The sequence below is a fragment of the Oncorhynchus gorbuscha genome, linkage group LG22 (genome assembly GCF_021184085.1).
Source record: "Oncorhynchus gorbuscha isolate QuinsamMale2020 ecotype Even-year linkage group LG22, OgorEven_v1.0, whole genome shotgun sequence".
Lineage (NCBI taxonomy): Eukaryota > Metazoa > Chordata > Actinopteri > Salmoniformes > Salmonidae > Oncorhynchus > Oncorhynchus gorbuscha.
In genome coordinates, this window is record NC_060194.1 from 25,421,545 (window position 1) to 25,444,310 (window position 22,766).

The following is a 22,766-nucleotide window of genomic DNA, read 5'->3' on the forward strand; positions in this document are numbered from 1 at the left end:
AGTCTTTCCCAAGAGTCCCCACACTTCAGTTCCTCTTGCCAGTTCATACTGCAGAGGGCTGTCAGCAGAACCGAACCAAACCTGCTAACCTGATCAAGATGGCTGTCACTGAGAGGAACCACCTGATCAAGAGACTTGCCAAGTCAGACCCACTGAAGAACAGATTGGGTAAGGCCCGCAGTTCACATTGCAAGGAACAGTACTTTGTGTTTGGTGAGGGCATGGTAAACTATGTTGAGGTGATACATTAATAGCCTCTGCATGTTGTCTATTTCAGATGGGTCTAAGTCTGCTACCGGAGTGAGAGAAGTGTCCTACGCCACCAAGTTGATGAAGCAAAGGTCCCAGACAGCCCCACAGCCCAACCTCAAACGAATGTTGAGCCTAACAGGTTATTATATATCTGATAAGATAAAAGATTACTGGCCCTTGTCGTGTCTTGGGTTTGCCGGATTAAGTGATATGACATGCTATTCTATAAAATCCTTTCTCCGTAATTAATATTACCTGATTGAGCTAATCATGTAAATGTAATTAACTAGAGAGTCGGGGCACCAAAAAATAATATTTATAGACCTGTTATCTTCTGAATACACTCTTAAAGACCTAGTAATATTTTACATCAATAGCAGTCAATATTAATCGTCACCTTAATTCACTCATCTGAATGTTGTAAATTCTTGGTTATCTTCACGAACCCTGGCTAACAAGTTGAATCAGCAATGCAAAATTGGGTTTAATTATTTATTTACTAAATACCGAACTAATCACACAGAATTACATATACACAGAATGAATTATAACTTGATTACAAATGACGTCATAAAGGAAAATGTCCCTAGCGGACGGAACAGATATGACAGCTGGTTACACAAAAGAAAAGGGGTTGGGTTTGAGTGAAAGAGCGGGAAGACTGAGGGACAAAGGAAGAAGCTGTGCTATCGTAAATACAGTATCGTATGCATTCTAAATTACAGCCCGTTTGGAAAAGGAAAATGCAATAAATATTTACTCTGAGCTGCACTTCGGTAGGTTGGTGGTAGATGGAAGGCCATGTTGCCTAACCGATTCCTTTGAAGAATGTCTCTGGTGGTCAGTTGAATACGTTGTAGTAATGTTGTTGTGTGGTAGACGGGATACTCTGTCTGTTCTTTCCTAGCCCGTGTTTGCAGCTGCTGTTGCTAAGTCAACGGCTAGGAGCTATCACTTCTGTAGTGAATAAAAGTTTCAAATTCATACCATTCGCAAACCAAAGCTCACGCTGAGGTTGGCTTAGTTCTGTAGTTGACATGTTAGTCCTTTTAACGCAGAGGCTGCAGACCTCACGTACTTGGAACAGGGAGGTTACATTTTCGTCAAGGCTTTATATAGTGGAGCGAGAAGGGTGTGTCTGAAAAGTTTTATAACCCATGTCTCTTCACAGGGGCGGGCCACTGATTTGGAAGCTAAAATTACATTTCATTTCTCCACCAATCATTTTATATTCATTTTATAGTCTACACATCCGATAACTCAGATGTGTAGACTTTCCACTGTAGAGTGTATGTCATCCTATCATTGAGGAGAATGTCTCAGATGACAACCGAACTGACATCATATTCATTAAGTACCACCGCATATTGGTCGGATTACCAGAATATAGTTCATTTCCCCCACCTTCTGATGTTCCCAGAATCTCTATGTTAACCAAGGGGTTTTCAAATTCCACATCAGTAGGGTAGAGAGAGGAAAAAGGAGGGAAGAGGTATTTATGACTGTCATAAATCTATCCCCAGGCCAATGTCATGACACCTTAAAAACTCACTGTATGATATTTCCTAGTATCATTGATATTTTATTATTGACACCTCTGAAACATGTATTTTCTATCCAACTCAATTTAGAACATTGCTATGGGCACACCCAAAACAACAGAAGTGATGGACTTGACTTCTGCTTTGCTTCCCTACTGCAGCGTGCTGGTCGCAAATTGACTGATTTCCTTATATGAACTGTAATTCGGTAAAGTCTTTGAAATTGTTGCATGTTGAGTTTATATTTCTGTTCAGTGTAAATACTGTTTTAGGGATGTAGGCTAAATATGTACCTGTCAAAGTGCAAGAAAAAAAAGTGAACAGTTATGATCACAACAAATTGGATGCAGTCTATCACAGTGCAATCCGTTTTGTCACCAAAGCCCCATATACTACCCACCATTGCGACCTGTACGCTCTCGTTGGCTGGCCCTCGCTTCATACTCGTCGCCAAACCCACTGGCTCCATGTCATCTACAAGACCCTGCTAGGTAAAGTCCCCCCTTATCTCAGCTCGCTGGTCACCATAGCATCTCCCACCTGTAGCACACGCTCCAGCAGGTATATCTCTCTGGTCACCCCCAAAACCAATTCTTTCTTTGGCCGCCTCTCCTTCCAGTTCTCTGCTGCCAGTGACTGGAACGAACTGCAAAAATCTCTGAAACTGGAAACACTTATCTCCCTCACTAGCTTTAAGCACCAACTGTCAGAGCATCTTACAGATTACTGCACCTGTACATAGCCCACCTATAATTTAGCCCAAACAACTACCTCTTTCCCAACTGTATTTAATTTATTTATTTATTTATTTTGCTCCTTAGCACCCCATTATTTTTATGTCTACTTTGCACATTCTTCCATTGCAAAACTACCATTCCAGTGTTTTACTTGCTATATTGTATTTACTTTGCCACCATGGCCTTTTTTGCCTTTACCTCCCTTCTCACCTCATTTGCTCACATTGTATATAGACTTGTTTATACTGTATTATTGACTGTATGTTTGTTTTACTCCATGTGTAACTCTGTGTCGTTGTATCTGTCGAACTGCTTTGCTTTATCTTGGCCAGGTCGCAATTGTAAATGAGAACTTGTTCTCAACTTGCCTACCTGGTTAAATAAAGGTGAAATAAAAATAAAATAAAAATGATTGGCAGATCCAGCCTGTACTCTGTGGTCCCTTGGCAGCAAAGCTCCACTATTTATAATTAGGCCTAGGTCTACGGTTTTAGAGAAGAAAATTATCATAGCCTATCTGTGCTACAACAACACAGTGCAATGAGGAATTTATTATTGTTATCAAGTGCGTACACAATTGTTGTCCATAGGCTGTAAACTGCAGTGATGTAGGCTAATTTTGAATAACCTCCCAAATGGTAAAATGTGTTTTATATTGGATAAAATCCACTGCTTTTATTTTTTTGGGAAATGTCTTCTTTTGTTTTGCTTTCAATCTTCAATAGATCTTACACAACGAAATGTACACTTTGACAATCATAAATCAAAAACAATGAAATGTACATTTTTTTTAAAAGCTGTGGATTTTTGTGCATCCTCTGGTGATTCAGAATATATAATTTTCATAATCATGGCACGCTTTGTCTAACCCTAACCCTATAGGAAAATATGGACTTCTCCTTTCCAACCCCCCACGCGTTCTTAATGCTGTTGCCTATTTTACGTACAGAGGTAAAGTTGGTATTATATTTACACATTTGGACATTCAACAGATATTCAACAGACATTCATTCGACATTTGCCAAAAGCCATTTCAAAATGTAAAAATCCATAACTAATTCACTGTTTGTCACAGAATCATCAAACTAGTTATGTTTATTCTATAAATCCCAGTTCTATAAATCCCAGTTTTGATTTGATAGAAATACATCAAAACTATAAAATGCCATTTAAAGCTATATAAAGCAATAACACTTTCACTGATTATTACATAATCATCAAACTAGCTATAAATGTCTAGTATAGTTTTACAATCTTTGCTTTGAGTAGAAATTCCAGTTTTGATCTGGTAGAAATACATAAAATCTCCAATATTGCATTTAAAGATGAAGAAATCAATAATTAATTTAGTGATTATCACAGAAAAAAAGTGAAAATACGCATTTATTTGCAACAACTTTAAAGAAATTGTAAATTCAAGTGCAATTTGTTCTATATGAAGTTAGACAATGTTCACATAAAGTTGTACAATGTTTACAATCTTACATTTTTATGCCAAATCAAGGTTAGATATCACAAACAACTCCTTTTGAACAGTGCCTGTCTGTTATACGTTTGATCAATGGGTATAATGGTAAAACTGATCCCCAAGGTCCTCATAGGCTCAGTTGGATATATCGAGTTGAAGGTAAAGAAAACAAGATGAAACTAGGACAGTAAAACACTGGCCGAATTCTTTCATCCACACATACACATAAAACATGTATTTGGAAGTATAAATACCCTTCTAAGACCACTGTCTTTGGATGTTTTAAAAGGTTCGCAAATAATTCTTTCTGCAAGGAATGTGAATTGAAAGGGATATGATAATACCTATGTTGGTGATGTAGTTTATCCACTGGTATAGTGTGGTAGTTGCACACCTCCCTGCTGAATTATGTAGTGCTGATTTGGGCCACAATTTTTTTTTTTTCATGATCTTTTGTGAAAAACCAAATTTGAACTTAGGCTTTGTGCAAGCAGTTTAAGAGAGAAAGAGAGCAAATAGCAAAGGGACAGCCTGGGTGAAGTCCTAGTTTTTAATGGTTAGTGCCAGTAGATTGCAGAGGGGTTCACATACAGTTCAGAGGTAAATCATAAGGTATACATTCAGCCCAGAAACAAAACATGTACCGTCCACTTCTTATATTAGTGCTCTTTTTTGATATCCACGCTCTGGTATCTTTCATTACCCATGCTAATATATATACAGTATATACGTACACTACCATTCAAACGTTTGGGGTCACTTAGAAATGTTATTTTTTGTCCATTTAAAATAACATCAAATTGACCAGAAATACATTGTAGACATTGTTACTGTTGTAAATGACAATTGTAGCTGGAAACGGCAGATTTATTGATGGAATATCTACATAGACGTACAGAGGCCCATTATCAGCAACCATCACTCCTGTGTTCCAATGGCATGTTGTGTTAGCTAATCCAAGTTTATCATTTTAAAAGGCTAATTGATCATTAGAAAACCCTTTTGCAAGTATGTTAGCACTGCTGAAAACTGTTGTTCTGATTAAAGAAGCAATAAAACTGTCCTTCTTTAGACTAGTTGAGTATCTGGAGCATCATCATTTGTGGGTTTGATTACAGGCTCAAAATGGCCAGAGACAAATAACTTTTTTTCTGAAACTCATCAGTCTAATCTTGTTCTGACAAAATTAAGAATATTCCATGGGAGAAATTGCCAAGAAACTGAAGATCTCGTACAACGCTATGTACAACTACCTTCACAGAACAGTGCAAACGGGCTCTAACCAGAATAGAAAGAGGTGTGGGAGGCCAACAAGTGCTCAGCATATGTGGGAACTCCTTCAAGACTGTTGAAAAGCATTCCTTATGAAGCTAGAGAGAATGCCAAGAGCGTGCAAAGTTGTCATTTGAAGAATAGAAAAATATGCAATATATTTAGATTTGTTCATCACTTTTTTGGTTACTACACGATTCCAGATGTATTATTTCATAGTGTTGATGTCTTCACGATTATTTTACAATGTAGAACATAGTAAAAATAAAGAAAAACCCTTGAATGAGTAGGTGTGTTCAAACTTGACTGGTACTGTGTATATATACATCTCACAAAAGTAGTGCACTGGGCCATTAATAGTCCTGTATTAGCGGAACATTGTAGCCATCTGCAGCGCCCCCCCCCCCCCCTACGCTCTAGCACACAAGACGAAAGCCAGAGGGAATTTAGGAATGCACCTAGTATATAAAATATGTTCTTTTGATTGTTCTATCATACACTCTCGTCAACTCACAAGTGGACCGACACAGGAACATTCAGGCCAGACCGCGCAGACTGTCCGTAAATTAGACACTCCCGACACTCAGCAAATCAAAATCCCCAACTATCTCCTTGTGGAACGTTCATCCGGAACCTCAGACACAGCTTCTTCCCAAGAGAGAAAGCCAGCAGATCAAGATAGTTGTGTGGTCAGCAGGGGACGCTGTACTGGTTTCCTGTCCTTCTCTGTGCCAATTGACAGTTTCTGCGGAGCAGAGTGTGGCTGTCGACCGCAGTTCCTGCAGATCACAACCGACGATGGAGACGTAGTCTATTCCCCTGCGTTCATACAGGCTATCAACCCATGCAGACCTGGTGCAGATGAGGTCGCGGAGAGGACAGACACACGCCCGACAACTTCACCTGCCCACATGGAATGGTCTTTTAAAATCAGCATAAAAGGTAAAGAAGTGTAATGCTATGCTGTCCTCGTGCAAAAGAAGATCTACGTGAATACTATTTTGTTGAGTGCATTGATTACAGTATTATTGTCGTCATGGTAACTTTATTTATATATTTTCTTCCAACACAGGACAGAGTGTGGGGGATGATGAAGTTAACCAAGAAAAGTGATAGATCAAATTTCTGTTTTTCCATCCACATTGAACTCTTGTAATAAATGCAATTCATCTGAAGACTTAACTTTTCTGTTTGTTTTTCAATTAATTGGGTGTATTTATTTGTAAACAGTAACATGACAACTTAAATGTGCATAAATTAAACATTTCCAGATTTGTTTCCCCTCTATTCAGTTGTGAAAATAACACTTTTCTCAAGTAGGCTTTTTTATGCTTTACATTTGCAAGTTTGACTGTAAAATACTAAATAATTTTGTTATAAACCTAAATCTAGGTTTAGATCATTTGTCAAAAAACAAAGTATTAATGATTGACAACCTTGGGAAAAAGCGGTGGTGTTAAGGAAATCAGCACCAGCGCCAATTTAGCTCGTAGAGTTTTTATTTTACCTTTATTTTACTAGGCAAGTCAGTTAAGAACAAATTCTTATTTTCAATGACGGCCTAGGAACAGTGGGTTAACTGCCTGTTCAGGGGCAGAACGACAGATTTGTACCTTGTCAGCTCGGGGATTTGAACTTGCAACCTTTCGGTTACTAGTTCAACGCTCTAACCACTAGACTACCCTGAGTGAAGTGCAAGGACGGTTTTTTGGCAGCTGTCTAGTGACGATTTCTGCCAGTGCTTTTTGTTCTCCATCCGCCACTGAAACAAAATGTCTCAACGGTTCATAACTGATTTCATAAATGTAATTGATTGCCTGGCTATTTGATTAATTATTTAATGGATTTATGATGTTTTAAGAACAAAAAATATATATATATATATTTGTTTATCCATAAGTTATAACTTTTGAGCACTTCAGAGCTTCTTGTCATATGAATTCTAATGTAGCGAAAGGCCATTCCATTCCAACCATTATGACTTAGTTACTTCAGAACATTGTTAGGTCCGCGATAGCAACGAAAGTCGACAACTCAGACAACTCCAAATGAGCCGCTATGACCAATAGCCTGTAAACTGATCCTACTCTCAGATCGACAGACAAATTTACAATTTGCAAATTCAAGGTAAGTTTTCATACGTCTCGATTGTTATATTTTGCTACAGAGCCATGATCAGTTGAATGAATCTGCCTCATGGGCGATCAATTGCTAGTCTGGGTACCACAGTACAAGTGTGTTTAGCTAGCTATCATTCCACTCATATGCTAAACTGTCATGATACGGAGTACAAGGAGCGTAATGTTAGCTAAACAGATTTGTACCCAGGCTAATCCGTTGCTACTTTAATGCGATGTTGCATTTACTTTGCGTTTCTTCTTGTTACAGTCCGCCACACACGGTCATGTCCAAACACGTCAAACCTCTCATCCCAAACGGCCTGATAACCATTCTGTCAGGCTTCAGTCGAGCATACCTAAGGAAGAGGCCAACTGACCTAGGACTATTTGCCATGTACTATTGTATGGAACTGCGGAAATACAGAGATGGTATATTAGCTCACCATGGTCCCACAAAGACAAAAATATGACTGATTATGTAGTGTAGAGTGCATTTTATCATGTGTTAAGCGTTCTGTAGAACTACATCTGATCAAGATTTCATTTTGTTTTGTAATGCAGAAATACAGACCTGTTCACCAAACAAGCTGGTGAAAGAATTTCATAAACATAGAGGTAAGTCCAGAGATGATGCACCCTGTATTTCTACAGTCGTTGTTGCAAACAAAACACATACTTTTGCAGTCACATTCCCAAACATTTCTCTCTCCCCCCAGCCAAGAGACTCTGTGACAATGCCTATGAAGAGGAACTGTTGAAGTATGGATACAAAGTGACCTCCAAGGAGGATGTGACTTTTAATGCCCTGGAGATCACCTCTCAGGACCTGCAAATACTAGGCAGTAGTGAGAGACAGATCAACAGACGGTACTCAACCACCACTAGCCCATGTGGAGAACAAGTGAACAGTATTACAGCTCCATCCGCCATGGACCAGCAGGTGAACCAAACCCTGGGGGCTGCAGCCATGGAGCTAGGTGCACTGGTTGGCAACATTGTCCCCACAACATCATCAAGCCCTTTTCAACCAACCAACAATAACGCCAATACCCAACATGTGGCACAGTCATCTTCCCAGGCAGTAGCAGGTCTGGGATCCACTGAGAACAAGACTGGTGAAGGTATGTGTGCTCTAAGATTCTGAGGCCCAACTATGTATGGTAAAATCAAATTTGCTTTGCACTAGGGATCTAATGTGTTCCTCTCCCTCCCACTGTTTTCCCCACAGTTGCTTCACAAGTTAAACCTGGCTCAGCAGAGATATTGGCCAGCAGCAGGTGCGAGCACAGTATTTCTGGACAGGCCTGTATTCCCCAGCATTACACACCCACCAGCCAGGAGGGGGGGTATGCCTGTGCCATGCCCACAGAGATACCCTGCTACCCCAGATTTCCCCAGAATTACCCGACATACCCTCCACCACCACCCTACCTCTCAGGCTTTCATCCTTATTATTTGGACCTCATGTCTGGCCAATATGTCCAGCCGTCCTGCAAATGCCAGCGATATGGCAGAGTGGTATATCGTCCCCCTGGTCAGCCAGTGCTGCCCCAGTGCCACCATGCCGCACCACTGCCAGTGCCGCAGTGCACTCACCAGCACCTCAGCCCTTCTGCAAGCTGCATTCAAGTGGCTCCAACCATGGGGCCCTCCTGCCCCTATGGAGTGCAGAGCCCTTTCTCACGGTGCATCCCTGTGCCTGTCCTCTCCAACCACTTTGGCTCCCTTTACTACAGGCCCAAGCAGAGACCCAGGATGGCCACAGGTGTGCCTGGCTGCAGGAGCGAGTGCCTACCCACATCCAGACGTCTCAACTGCACTTCCTGCAACGTGAGTGACAGCTCTAGCTATGGGCCAGAGCCCGCCACCCAGGCCTCCTATCATGGTGGACATCGAGGACAGTGTGGGGGTGACGTCATCCATGGACCAGTCCCTGCCGGTGCACTAAGGTCCCTGTATGCCCCTGTGCCGTGCCCCATTGGACTGCAGAGAAGGGATGCCCCGGCTCAGCGACCATGCAGCGCCCCGACTAGGAGGGTTGTTCCATTGACCACGCAGAACCAGAATAGCCCGTTCCCATCCTCATAAGGGACAGGTTTGGAACTAGATTTATTCTGTGAATGGATAGCTGCAACTTTTTTGATTGAATTTAATCTTATTAAGTCTTCAGTTTGATACAAATTTTCCTTGAGGCTTTTGTTAATTGGTAGTATAATTAAACTAGTGGAAAGTTTTCGTCATGGACATATGAATTTGTAGACACAGAATATTGTTAATCAGAATAAAGATTTCTCAGGTGACTAAACTGCTGTTATTTTTCTCTTTACAGAATGCCCAGACAGAATGAACGCAAAGTCCTACAACTTTATCATCGTTTTTTATGATCAATAAAGTATTTTGCAGATTCGTTTTTAATTATCCTTATTGTAGAACTGAAAATAAGTGTTGTATGCTTAAAAGTGTCAGTGAGAACGACTGTGCTTTATTATGCGTAATTACGTAAACATGTTCTACTGCTGATATGTCGTGGCATGTTGAATATTTAATTTAGCTGAAATGGATTATAATATTGTTGAAATCTAGGCTGCACAAAATACGCAAATGTTGCATTTCTTTTCAATTTGTCCAATACATTTTTATGAGGTTAGTACCATTGTGACGTCACGCAGCCGCGGAATTTTATATCATGGATTTGAATCAATCCAATATTGTCGTCCTCAATGTGGCTCAAGAGGAGTTACACCTATCTGCAAAGGTATGTTTTCACTAATCTAAAAAATATGAATCCATTTCGAATAATCTGACTTGATATATAGCTACCTAGATAAAAGTCTTAACCAATGAAATTGGCTGCATCCATTTGATTGTACAGACAGTGTACCCTAGGCTGAGCAGGATAGCCTGATGATCAGGTTAACAAACACTGCAGCTAAACCATCAACGACATTTTTCCAGATGGCTTCCAGGAGTACGCCACACTTCAAGCCCCCGTTGACCATCATCATCCCATACGGGCTGAAGAGTTGGCTAGAATGTCTTTGCAGAGCCATATTCATTGAGGGACCAAGGCAGATACCGGAATTTATTGCCGCCTATTGCGTTGAGCTGCTCGAATTTAGAGAACGTGAGTGGTGTAGACTGATGTAGATGCAGTCATATACAGTGTTTGCAAAAACCCCAAAAGTAGTTGATGTTTACCAACACACAAATTATTTGATGTAGCGGAGCCGTTTTTTTAGTAGACCCTAATGACGTTTAAAGCTAGAATCCTTAGTTGCATCATCATTTTTGGATTTATAAATTAATGATATATAGGTCTACCCATTGATTTTTGAAGACCATAAATGCCTCATGAGCTTAGTTACACTGTCATACCCCATCAGAACACCAAATATAAGCGTGTTTTACTCCAATGCTGGTACACAGTGTAAATGTGAACAAACACTGGATAGCCTCAAAACATGCTTAAAACTTATCATTGTAATATCATGGATGGTCAGACCTTGCATCCATAGCCCTGTCTATGAATTTTTGAGAGTGGTTATATTTTTTCCATCCTTCAGCCTTTTCGCAAAACAGAGGCGGGGCAACCACTTTGTTATTGTTTCAACTGCTATTCTAGCTACATTTTGAATTCATGTAGGCTAGGCCTATAGTCTCCAAGCTCATTCTAACATGTTAAAGGCTATCTCTTTAAAGTGGAACAGGCAATTAACTCTATTTTCTTTTGCTTCAGGCAATCCTTTGATGGATACCAAGGATGTTACACATCTGTACCAGGAGATACGGGGTAAGGAATATTCAGCCAGTCATAGTGCGCAAATGTTACCTTTGCATTATCATTGCACATTCATTGCATTTAACAATTGAATTAAAACCCCATATTTAAAATCAACCTGCATATAAATACAGTTGAATGTTTCACAGACATGGCTCACAATTTACGGAATTATTATTCTTTCAATAGAGGCAAATTACGTCAAAGACTGGATAGTATGCCCAGTGCCACAAGCTGCCATAGACTGCTGCCTGCCTGAGGAGACCCTGTCAGTCAGCCAGAGGACCAATCCAAGGTCGTTCAAGGTCCCCTCCAGCAAGCCCATGGGTGAGCCAGATAAGCAGGTTCAGACTCTGAGCAGCCTCCCTGGAGAAACCCACCATAGAACCCACCCTGGAGATGGACCTCAGTCCAGCCCAACCGACCTTGGAGGTCAACCCAGCCCAGCTGTGGAAGAGGAGGCCCAGGCCCGGCCAGGCTCTGCTGTGCAGTCATTCGTGTTCCAGAGAGCTCCATCATTGGACAGTCTACTCGAGGCCAACCACTCTCAAGTCTTGATCAGCGCTCCAACCGATGACGTCATCGTCGCCCACTCTGCGAACCTTCAGGAGACCATTGTCTTCCGAAGCAACAGTCGTCCATATTCAGGTGTATCTCCCCGAGGTAGTTTGACTAAGATTCCTTCAGTTGGTGAGGTTGTTAAGATCGGGGTGAATGACACAACCGAGGTGATGTCTGATGTGGTGGTGTTCCACCAAGTGCCCTCATTGGAGAACCTGCCCTGCACGCCGTCTGCCTTGAGTAATGCCTCTTTAGCTGTTGAGGAAACAGTGGATCAGTTGGTGAGAAGCAGAGAATTCTTACTGGAGAATGTGGTGTCTGGCTCGCCGTCCATTAAGATGGTGGCTTCAGCTGCAGCTTTGCAGCAGGCAAACACAGAGAAAGTATCCTCCTCAGAGATAGTGGGAGTCGGGGCAGCACGGAGAGTGTCCTCAGTCAGGATGCCCAGTAGAGAGGAGAGTGTGGGGAGAACAACAGAGACACCAAAGAGATACACATCTCCACAAATATCTCTTCTGTCAGGTATAATATTAATCTATACTCAAAAACGAATTGACAGTTTGATACAAACTGTTTAGGGACAATGTATTAGAAGATGTATAGTAAAGTTTAAATCCTTTGCAATTGCATTCTCTCTATCCTCACAGCTCATTCTGCTGAATATCTGAAGGCTACATACAAGCCATCCACCCCCAGCCTTGCCAGGGTTACCTCTGCACCTTGTGGTGAGAGAGAGGCAGCAGCAACTATTTCGCCTAAATCCAGTCTGGTCAGGGTTTCCTCTGTCTCTACTGGTGAGAGAGCAGCAGAACCAGCCTGCAAAGAAGTCTTCTCTAATGTGGAAGAGACTTACACATTACCATCAACAGAGGACCTACTGGTGTCTTCAACTGCTTCAGTTGGTAGAATTTCACCAGGGGTGTCTGCAATATTTTCCAAAAGTGTTTTATCAGGAAGAGCTTTCTCTGAACCAGAAATAGTTGGTGCAGCACACAGAGGGTCCTTAGTCAGGATAACCAGCAGACAGGAGGGTGTGGGGAGAAGACCAGATACTCTGGGAGATGTGCATCTCTCTGGTGTATCTCCAGAAGCATATTTTGTGTCAGGTAACGAACATGTCTATATCACAGTTCTGAAAAAGGAAAAAAAACAAAATGCATTATGGATGTTCTGTATTCTCTGTTGATTTGAAAAGTAATGTCTGTGTTTTATAGTCTCTCCAGTGATGTTTGAAGAAGAGGACTGTTGTGTAATCGCCACTCACTCTGCTTTAGTGAAGAAAGCAGTCAAATTGGCCCACTCAGAAAATATCTCTCCTACTACTTCACCCAGCATAGACCTGGCCTGGGAGGAGCTTCTGCAGACATCAGCATCCGACCTGGATAAAGTAGCCCTCGAGGCTTTCGAGATTGTCAACCAAAAATTACAATGCTTAGGGATAGAAATATCTGAATTGGCATCCAACCCTGTGGCTGTGTCTCAGTCCCTTAACACTCTCTCTTATCAGGATCTCTCTCACTCGCTTTCAGCCGTGGAGGAATTCTCTACTGCCTCAGCAAGACGCTCAGAAGGTGACATCTCTGAAAGAGAAACAGCAGAGGGAGAAGCCATCTCTGTTAGGGAGATTACACCAGCAGTGTCAACAAGGTGTTCTGCCAGTAATGTATCAGAAAGAGTTCCCTTTGAAAAAGTAGTTTTGGGAGCAGCAGTACCATCATTGGAGGAGCTATCAGAGTCACCAACAGCACTTGCCTTTGTGGGTGAGGCTTCACCAGCAGTGTCTGCCAATGATGTATTAGAAAGAGCTCCATCTGAAACTGCAGTAGTGGGAGCAGAGCTACTAGAGAGACACACAACTCCAAAAGTCCCTCCTCAAACATCATTTGTGTCAGGTATGAGTCACTTCCTATCTAAAGGTTTACTTACTGTGTACAGTACAAGCACATGCTACTTGATGATATTGATGTAAAAGGAACAGTACCCTACTTTATTTAGGTTTGTTTTATTGTGTCTCTCTCCACAGCTTATTCTGGTGGATTGATGAATGCTACAAACGTGTCACCTAAATCCAGCCTGGCCAGGATTCCCTCTGGATATATCAGTGAAGGTGTGTCACCAGCAGTGTCTGCAATATGTCCTGCTAGTGACTTGCCAGAAAGAGCTTCCTCTGAAACAGCAGTAATGGACACAGCGCCCAGAGTGATCCACTCTACACCATCAATGGATGAGCTACTGGTTTTACCAACTTCTGTTGATGGGTTTTCACCAGCAGTGTCTTCAAGATCTTCAAGAGGTACTTTGTCAAAAAGAGCTCCCTCGGAAACAGCAGTGGAGGGGGTAAGATATTCTGAAAGTGGTTTATCAGGGAGCGCTTTCTCTGAAACAGATCTAGTTGATGCAGCACAAAGCGTGTCCTCAGTCAGGATACCCAGTAGAGAGGAGAGTGTGGGGAGAACAGCAGAGACACCAGAGAGACACACATCTCCCAGAGTTTCCCCACAGACATTTTCAGAGTCGGGTACAGTATTCATCCAACTCTGTGATATACCTACTAATAAGGTCCATGTCACCAATTTGGGTAAAATGTTTAAGAAAATGTCAGGATAGCATCACAACATACAAAAAAAAGGTATTTCCTCAACTCATGCTGACGTTGCTCCAACAGCTACAGGCTTGTCATCTAAGCCAGAGCCCCATCTGAGTGATTCTCTAACAGAGTCAGGATCTTTGCAAGTCATCTTTAATATGGAGGAGACGTATACAACACCATCTATGGGGGAGATTTCTATTTCTGCCTCCACTGGTGAAAGAGCAGCAGAATCAGCTTCTAGAGAACCGTTGTATATGGGTGAGACATATAAACCACCATCAATGGCAGACCTACCAGGGTCTCCAGCTGCTGTTGGAGGCATTTCACCAGCAGTGTCTGGTAGATGTTCACAAAGTGACATGGCAGAAGAAGCTCCCTCGGAAACAGCAGGAGGCAGTCACACATCTTCCAGAGTACCTCCTAAAGTTCCTCCACAAACATCCTGGAGCTCAGGTACACTTTTCAAATATCTTGAATGAAATATAAGGTTGGTTGTCATGTTAGTAGTCTGGGTGAAATTCATTTGAAAATACCACAGCATACTCATATAATGTAATCTGGTCTGTCTTTTCAAAATCCATGTTGATGTTACTCCAACAGCTACAGGCTTGGCATCTGAGTCCAGTTTGGCCAGGGTTCCCTCTGTGTCTCTTAGTGATGGTGCAAAAGTACCAGCTCAGATAGACAAAACACTGTCAATGGAGGAGCTACTGGCGTCTCCATTGTACTCTCAGTGGGCAATGTCACCAGCCGGTTCTGAAAGAGTGTCCTCCGTCAGGATACCCAGTAGAGAGGAGAGTGTGGGGAGAACAGCAGAGACACCAGAGAGATACACATCTCCTGGAGCTTCTCCAAGAGTTTCTCCACAAACCTCTCTTGTATCAGGTACACTTGTCATCCATACACTAAATAATGCTCCAATAATAAGCTACTAATACAGCATTTCTTAGTTAAAAGGAGCTAAACTTGTAAGATATAATGTATACACTACATGCCTGATTTTGTATCTGCATCCACAGCTCATGTTGTTAAATCTCTGTCTGGTACAGACATTTCTCAACAATCCAGTCTGCCTAGGATTCCCTCTGCACCATCAATAGACAGATACACATCTCCCAGAGTTTCTCAAAGAGTTTCTCCACAAACCAGTCTGGCCAGGATTCCCTCTGCATCATCAATGGAGGAGCTACTGTTGTCTCCCTCTGCTTCTGTTGGTAGAGTTTCTACAGCAGTTTCAAGAAGATCTTTAAGAAGTAGTTTGTCAGAAAGAGATCCTTCTGAAACAGTCATAAGGTATTCTGAAAGCATTTTATCAGGAAGAGCTCTCTCTAAAACAGAAGTAGTCGATGCAGCACAGAGAGTGTCCCCAGTCAGGATACCCAGTAGAGAGGAGAGTGTGGAGAGAATACCAGAGACATGCACATCTCCCAGAGTTTCTCCTAGAATTTCTCCCAGAGATTCTCCACAATCCAGTCTGGCCAGGATTCAATCTGCACCATCAATGGAGGAGCCACTGGTGTCTCAATCTGCTGCTGTTGGCAGAGTATCTCCAGCCAGGAGTGGAGTCTCTCTAGTAATGTCTCTAGGAATTTCTGCAGCTAATGTGGTTGGGCCAGTGTGTTTCAAAGATGTGTCACAGATTATGCCGACTAAAACACCAGGTAAATGTTCCATTAGATTACAGGAATTCAGCTTTAATAATTGAATACATGTTACATTGTGCCAATGTCTTGATTTATTGTGTTAAATCCATTTCTATAATCAATTTCTATATATTTTTAAAAGTTTCAACTTTGATGTTGCATTATATTGTCATTTTAGAGAATCAGGGTTCGGCCTCCTCCGTCAGGATACCCAGTAGAGAGGAGAGTGTGGGGAGAACAGCAGAGACACCAGAGAGACACACATCTCCCAGAGTATCACCAAGAACTTCTCCAAGAGTTTTTCCACGAACCTCTCGTACATCGGGTACAATTGTCATCCATATTTCTGAGGAATGCTCTACTAATAAGCTACTAATAAGACATTTTGAGGAATTTTAAGGCATTGTAAGGCAATATATTTACAGTATGTGCCTACTTTTGTATCTGCATCCACAGCTCACGATGGTGAATTTCTGTCTGGTACAGACATTTCTCCACAATCCAGTCTGCCTAGGATTCCCTCTGAACCATCAATAGACAGACACACATTTCCCAAAGTTTCTCAAAGAGTTTCTTCACAATCCAGTCCCGCCAGGCATCCCTCTGCACCATCAATGGAGGAGCTACTATTGTCTCCATCTGCTTCTGTTGGTATAATTTCACCAGCAGTTTCAAGAACATCTTCAGAAACAGCTCCTTCTGAAACTGTCATACGATATTTTGAAAGTGACTTATCAGGAAGAGCTTTCTCTGAAACAGAACTAGTTGATGCTGCACAGAGAGTGTCAACAGTCAGGATACCCAGTAGAGAGGAGAGTGTGGGGAGAACACCAGAGAAACCAGAGAGACACACATCTCCCAGAGTTTCTCCTATAACTTCTGCAAGAGTTTCTCCAAGATTTTCTCCAGAAACATCTCTTCTATCAGGTACAATTTGTAGAATTGTCTACACATTGTTTGGCTGAAATGTTTACAGTATGTGACAAATGTTTGCACGCATGACTGTAAGTCTCTTTGGATAAAAGCGTCTGCTAAATGACATTTTATCATGTGTATCTTCATCCACAGCTCAAGTTGGTGAATCTCTGTCTGGTACAGACATTGCACCACAATCCAGTCTGCCCGGGATTCCATCTGCGGCATCAATAGAGGAGCTACAGATGTGTCTAACTGCTTCTGTTGAAAGAATTTCACCTGCAGTTTCAAGATCTTCAAGAAGTAGTTTGTTAGAAAGTGCTTCCTCTGAAAAGGCAACAATTAAAACAGTATACAGAGAAGAGAGTGTGGAGAGAACAGCAGAAACAACAGAGAGTCACACAACTCAACACGTGTCTTTCAGAGCTCCTTTGGCAACATCTAAGACAAGAGTCCTTTCTGATGTGGCAGTTTTGTACAGACCATCCATTGCTGAAGGCCTTTGTCTTGAGGTCTTGGACACGGAGTCTGACCAGCTGAAAACACCAATGAGTGCCATAGCTCCCTCTCACACTGCAGCAATGGAAACAGCTCAGGATACAGTCAGGATACCCAGTAGAATGGAGAGTGCAAGGAGAGAAGCAGAAACACAAACATATTTTGCATCAGGCAAGCATCAAGATTAATACATTACTGAAATATTAGCAACGAAAACAAAAATATTTTCTGAAGATTTCTCTTTCCAATCTCATAGGATTATTGGACAACAGTACACAAGTTTCAGGAACTTCAGTCCGCCTTCATGAAGAGGTGACTGCCCACCCTACCGAAGTGCAGCAGGGGACCCTGCAACTTGGAGTTTCTCTAGGAGTTTCTCTAGCCAATATGGTTGGGCCTCAAAACACACAGTCACAGAGTGTACAGACTGGACCAGGTACATTTTCCCTCAGAATTCAACTTTAATAATTGTTTTGAGGACATTTAGGGATTTCCCCTCCAATGCCAAGGTATTCACACCCCTCAACATTTTCCACATTTTGTTGTGTTACAGCTTTGTTTGCCACTGGCCTACACACAATACCCCATAATGTCAAAGTTGAATTATGTTTCTACACATTTTCACAAATTAATTAATAATGAAAAGCTAAAATGTCTTAAGTCAATAAGTATTCATCCCCTTTGTTATGTCAAGCCTAAATAAGTTCAGGAGTAAAAATGTGCTTAAGTCAATATCTAGTCAATTTCAAACACAGATTCAAGCATAAAGACCAAGGAGGCTTTCCAATGCCTTGCAAAGAAGGGAACCTATTGGTAGAGGGGTAAAAAAAAACAAAGCAGACATTGAATATCACTTTGAGCATGGTGAGGTTATTAATTACACTTTGGATGGTGTATCGACACATACAGGCGTTCTTCCTGCTCCATTGCCGGAGAGGAAGGAAACAGTTACTGAGTTTAATGGCTGTGATAGGAGAAAACTGAGGATTAATCAACAACATTGTAGTTACTCCACATTACTAACCTAAATGACAGTGAAAAGAAGGAAACTTGTACAGAATACAAATATTCCAAAACATGTATCCTGTTTGCAATAACGCACTAAAGTAAAACTCCAAATAATTGGCTAAGAAATTAACTTTATGTCCTCAATACAAAGCATTATGTTTGGGGCAAATCAACACATCACTGAGTGTCACTCTTCATATTTTCAAGCATGGTGGCTGCATCATGTTATGGGTATGCTTGTCATCGGCAAGGACTAGGGACTTTTTTTCAGGATAAAAATAAATGGAATAGAGCTAACCTAGAGGAAAACCTGATTCTTCTTTCCAAAAGACACTGGGAGACAATTCCATTTTTCAGCAATACAGTAACCTAAAAGACAAGGCCAACTATACACTGGAGTTACTTACCAATATGACATTGAATGTTCCTGAGTGTCCTAGTTACAGTTTTGATTCAAATCATCTTGAAAATCTATGGCAAGACTTGAAAATGCCTGTCTAGCAATGATCAACAACCAACTTGACACAGAGCTTGAAGAATATATTTTTTAAATGTGCAAATATTGTACAATCCAGGTGTGCAAAGCTCTTAGAGACGTACCCAGAAAGACTCACAAATGTAATTGCTGCCAAAAGTGATTGTAACATATATTTCTGTATTTGATTTTAAATACATTTGCAAAAATGTCTGAAAACATGTTTTCACTTTGTCATTATGTGGGATTGTGTGTAGATGGGTGAGAAAAAAAATAATATTTAATCCATTTTGAATTCAGGCTGTAACACAAAAAATAGAATAAATCAAGGGGTATTAATACTTTCTGAATTCTTTGTTTGTGTGGATTTTGACATTTTGAACTTTGTTGCATTCTATTGTCATTTTAGATTATCATGGCCCGCCCTCACATAGCGTTCCTATTGGAGCAGGACGTGTCACTCCTGATGCTCAGCCTGCCTTCGAGGATTTTACCAATCAGGTCTGGACACTATACCACTTGGACAATGAGACGGAGGAGGGCACACTGTCCACTAACACTATCTCCCAGCCTCCGTTCAATGGAAGTGCTTTCATTCGCAACTTTGGGTCTAGACATGTGTTACTGGCAGAGAGGTCCCCTTCCCCTCAGCAGTCTGACCCCCAGTCGTGGTGTGGCCGACCCAGACAACAGCCCCAGCCACCACCGTTCCCAATGTACCCAAGAAGGGCCTTCACACCCAGGTCACAGAGCTCAACCCGCCGCCCTCCACCCCAGCATCCGACTATCCTCAACCTGGAGATCAGCATCCCCAACTACTTCCTGTTCCTCGATGGCAACCAGGTGTCCCTGAGCCAGAGCGCTCGTAGTGTTCCGGCCTCAATGTTTTCCAGGTCGAGATCTGCTGTGGTCAGGACGGACGACCCCCCGGGGTACCTGTCCTTCTCCGTTCCAATGGAGATGGTGAGCGGAGGTTCCGGTCAGGACGGTCAGGCCCAGTTCCTGCAGGTCATCAGTGATGAAGGAAACACTGTTTACTCCCCCGCTCTCATACACATTGTCACCTCTGAACACACAGAGAAAGAGGACCAGGAAGAATCCAGGAGGTGGCCAACTAGTGCCCCATGTAATTGGTAGGGGACTGTTGTCTAGTATCAATAAACATGTGTGCATATCATTTAAAACGTTCTCCCTCTTCATTAAATAAACACATGTTTTAAGTGAGACTTTAGGCTCGTTGCTAAGCTGAAAAAGTAAGGAAATTCACAAGCTCAACAAGGCCTAACTTCAACCATCCCCCTGGGCACAGATATCAATTCAACATCTATTCCATGTTGGTCAATGAACTGACGTGGAAACAACGTTGATTCAACCAGTGTGTGCCCGGAGGAATGTTAGTATTATGTGGGGAATTCAATCCACAATTTACATAATGCTTCAGGGAAATACAGATAGGATGGTGGAAATAAGAGAAACAGGACACAAAGGTAACATTAAGCTTTTATTTAGCAACAATAGAAACAATCTTGATTCTGTAATGTGCTAAACACAAAGTGAGAGTAGCCTCTAGCTAAAACTGCATTCACAGGGTGTGCTAGGTCCAGTCTACTGTGCTGATAATCAAACCTAAACTACCGCTTTACAGAGGTTACAACAGCAGCTATTCACAACCAAGGAGAGGAATGTTATGCAGTGGATGAGTGAGTTGAACAGTGGCTGTGTGTATCCCAAATTGCGCCCTTTTCAGGTCAAAAGTAGTGCGCTATGTAGGAAATAGTTTGCCATTTGGGACATAGGCTTACTGTGTGTCTGTGGGTGTAGTGCAGCTAATGCTTGCATAGTCAACATTGTGCTTGTACTGTATTTGCATTCAGTGTGTTAGGGGTAGTTAAAACAGTTACAGTACCTCTCAGATTTACATTTTTACTTTCGAGGAAACTTTTGCACACATACAAATATATTCATATCGAGCCAAGTGGTCAAACTAAGTTCTCAAGTGTTATGGAAGCAAGGAGCCATAATTCTAAGTACAGTACAGATATTCCCCTCTATTCATAGTATCCTAAATTCCTCAAGTACTACATTGTATTACAGCTCAGAAGAATAGAAGAGCTCTATCAAATAATATTTACAGACATTTATGTCCTCAGCCATGGTTGCTGAGGTCCGAGCAACTGTGATACAGCGTGTTATAATGACAGTTTAGTTTGTTAGCATATAGCAAGGACTGCAGGAACTTGGAATAAGTCTATTTCACACACTATTTGAAAGCTCTATTTTCCTTAAATTGATACTGTAGCTACACACATTTGTAAGTAACAGAACTGAGCACAACACATTCAAATGGACATAATTCTCACGAGCGTTTTGGTGAGAGATACTAGAGACACATCAAGAGGTGTGTCACATTCAATCCACTCCATTCAAAACACTCCCATTGTTAAAATGACTGGCAGGTTACACCCTACAGTTTTATAATAATTCTATACACACTGGTCAATGACCATCGCTTATTGACTCATGAGGGCTTCACAATTGTGCTTTGAGTGAGACATAGGAGATATGTTTAGGGACTACTGAATGGTTGTTGCCTTTACGGTCATTCAATTCCCAGCATCATCCTTACTCATGCAATGGACCATAGCAGGTTCAGAGCAGGCTTTGAAATGATTAAAGCCAGAACTCTCCCTTGACCTTGCCTATGTTGACATCATCTATATCATAACACATTTTTCCTGACCGCATGACCTGACTAGGATTAACTTTCTCCCCCTTCAATGAACCCCCTGAGAAAAATGCCAAAGCTCCAGTGTCAGAATATAAAAAATTGCAGAGAGAGTTGAGACGAGGTGTGTACAGATAGAGATGTGTGTGTGTGGTGTGTGTCCTGTAGGTCAGTATATATCAGGCAACAGGGAGTAGTTCCGGTCCCAGTAGCTGTTGGAGTAGAGCCAGTCCTGAGCTTTGTTGTGGGGGTTGGTGCCCTGGTGGAACCACCTATACGGGAGCAACAAGAGGAACCAACTCAGACAAACTACAACAAGAGTGTCCAGGCACAGGCATGAGTGTCCAGGCACAGGCATGAGTGTCCAGGCACAGGCATGAGTGTCCAGGCACAGGCATGAGTGTCCAGGCACAGGCATGAGTGTCCAGGCACAGGCATGAGTGTCCAGGCACAGGCATGAGTGTCCAGGCACAGGCATGAGTGTCCAGGCACAGGCATGAGTGTTTTACATGATGATTGTGATAAATACAAACCCACACCAACAAACTTCGTAATATGCAGTAGTCAACTCCTGATGGTGGGATTTAAACCAAATCAAATCATATGTCATATGCGCCGAATACAATAGACCTTACCGTGAAACGCTTACTTCCAAGTCCTTAACCTACAATGCAGTTCAAGAAATAGAGTTAAGAAAATAATTCCTAAATAAACTAAAGAGACCAGAGAGAACAGTCTATGACTGGGGTGACTGTAGTCTTTGAAAATGTTTTGGGCCTTCCTCATACCACCTAGTATATAGGTCCTGGATGTCAGGAAGCTTTGCCCCAATGATGTACTGGGCTGTACACACTTCCCTCTGTTGTGCCTTACGGTAAGATGCCGAGCAGTTGTTATACCAGGTGGTGATGCAACCGGTCAGGATGCTCTCGATGGTGCAGCTGTAGAACTTTTTGAGGATCTGGGTACCATTCATTCATCTTTTCATCAGTCTCCTGAGGGGGAAAATGTGTTATCGTGCCCTTTTCACAACTGTCTTGGTGTGTTTGGACCATGATAGTTCATTGATGATATGGACACCAAGGGACTTGAAACTCTCAACCCACTCCACTTCAACCCCTTCGATTTTAATGGGGTCCTTTTCGGCTTTCCTTTTCCTATAGTCCACGATCAGCTCTGTTGT

At 41.9% G+C, this 22,766-nt stretch overlaps 3 protein-coding genes across 6 annotated transcripts in view; 2 read left to right on the plus strand and 1 right to left on the minus strand.

Annotated features, from left to right (window-relative positions):
• Positions 1-7,003: 7,003 nt before the first annotated feature.
• On the plus strand, positions 7,004-9,860 carry LOC124009150. The gene is made up of 6 exons (XM_046320667.1): positions 7,004-7,397; positions 7,659-7,819; positions 7,952-8,005; positions 8,107-8,511; positions 8,619-9,485; positions 9,720-9,860. Exons 2-5 carry the CDS (start codon positions 7,675-7,677, stop codon positions 9,476-9,478), a joined length of 1,464 nt encoding a protein of 487 aa, XP_046176623.1. The 5' UTR covers positions 7,004-7,397; positions 7,659-7,674; the 3' UTR covers positions 9,479-9,485; positions 9,720-9,860.
• A 190-nt stretch (positions 9,861-10,050) lies between these two features.
• Positions 10,051-20,080, plus strand: LOC124009578 (mucin-12-like). Of its 2 annotated transcripts, XM_046321490.1 has the most exons (16): positions 10,051-10,145; positions 10,346-10,514; positions 11,127-11,180; positions 11,358-12,251; positions 12,377-12,835; positions 12,944-13,621; positions 13,753-14,022; positions 14,116-14,247; positions 14,395-14,772; positions 14,920-15,204; positions 15,339-15,980; positions 16,141-16,287; positions 16,419-16,889; positions 17,031-17,546; positions 17,632-17,811; positions 19,268-20,080. In XM_046321490.1, exons 1-16 carry the CDS (start codon positions 10,077-10,079, stop codon positions 19,993-19,995), a joined length of 6,072 nt encoding a protein of 2,023 aa, XP_046177446.1. In that variant the 5' UTR covers positions 10,051-10,076; the 3' UTR covers positions 19,996-20,080. The 2 variants fall into 2 exon arrangements, with proteins under 2 accessions (XP_046177446.1, XP_046177445.1); XM_046321489.1 differs by having other exon boundaries at positions 13,753-14,247.
• Positions 20,081-20,346: 266 nt separating this feature from the next.
• The window catches only part of LOC124009579 (oxysterol-binding protein-related protein 1-like), a 39,254-nt gene continuing 36,834 nt past the window's right edge, over positions 20,347-22,766 (minus strand). For all 3 annotated transcript variants that reach the window (XM_046321491.1, XM_046321492.1, XM_046321493.1), the window contains one exon: positions 20,347-21,855. In XM_046321491.1, the coding sequence (XP_046177447.1) occupies positions 21,753-21,855 (103 nt within the window). In that variant the 3' untranslated portion in view covers positions 20,347-21,752. The remainder of the gene's footprint in view (positions 21,856-22,766) is intronic.

Coding starts and splice junctions, on each gene's coding strand:
- LOC124009150 (XM_046320667.1), top strand. CDS start 7,675: ATGTCCAAACACGTCAAACCTCTCATCCCAAACGGCCTGATAACCATT. Junction 7,820..7,951: donor ACTGCGGAAATACAGAGATG/GTATATTAGCTC, acceptor TTTGTAATGCAG/AAATACAGACCTGTTCACCA. Junction 8,512..8,618: donor TGAGAACAAGACTGGTGAAG/GTATGTGTGCTC, acceptor TTTTCCCCACAG/TTGCTTCACAAGTTAAACCT.
- LOC124009578 (XM_046321489.1), top strand. CDS start 10,077: ATGGATTTGAATCAATCCAATATTGTCGTCCTCAATGTGGCTCAAGAG. Junction 16,890..17,030: donor AGAAACATCTCTTCTATCAG/GTACAATTTGTA, acceptor CTTCATCCACAG/CTCAAGTTGGTGAATCTCTG. Junction 17,547..17,631: donor ACAAACATATTTTGCATCAG/GCAAGCATCAAG, acceptor CCAATCTCATAG/GATTATTGGACAACAGTACA.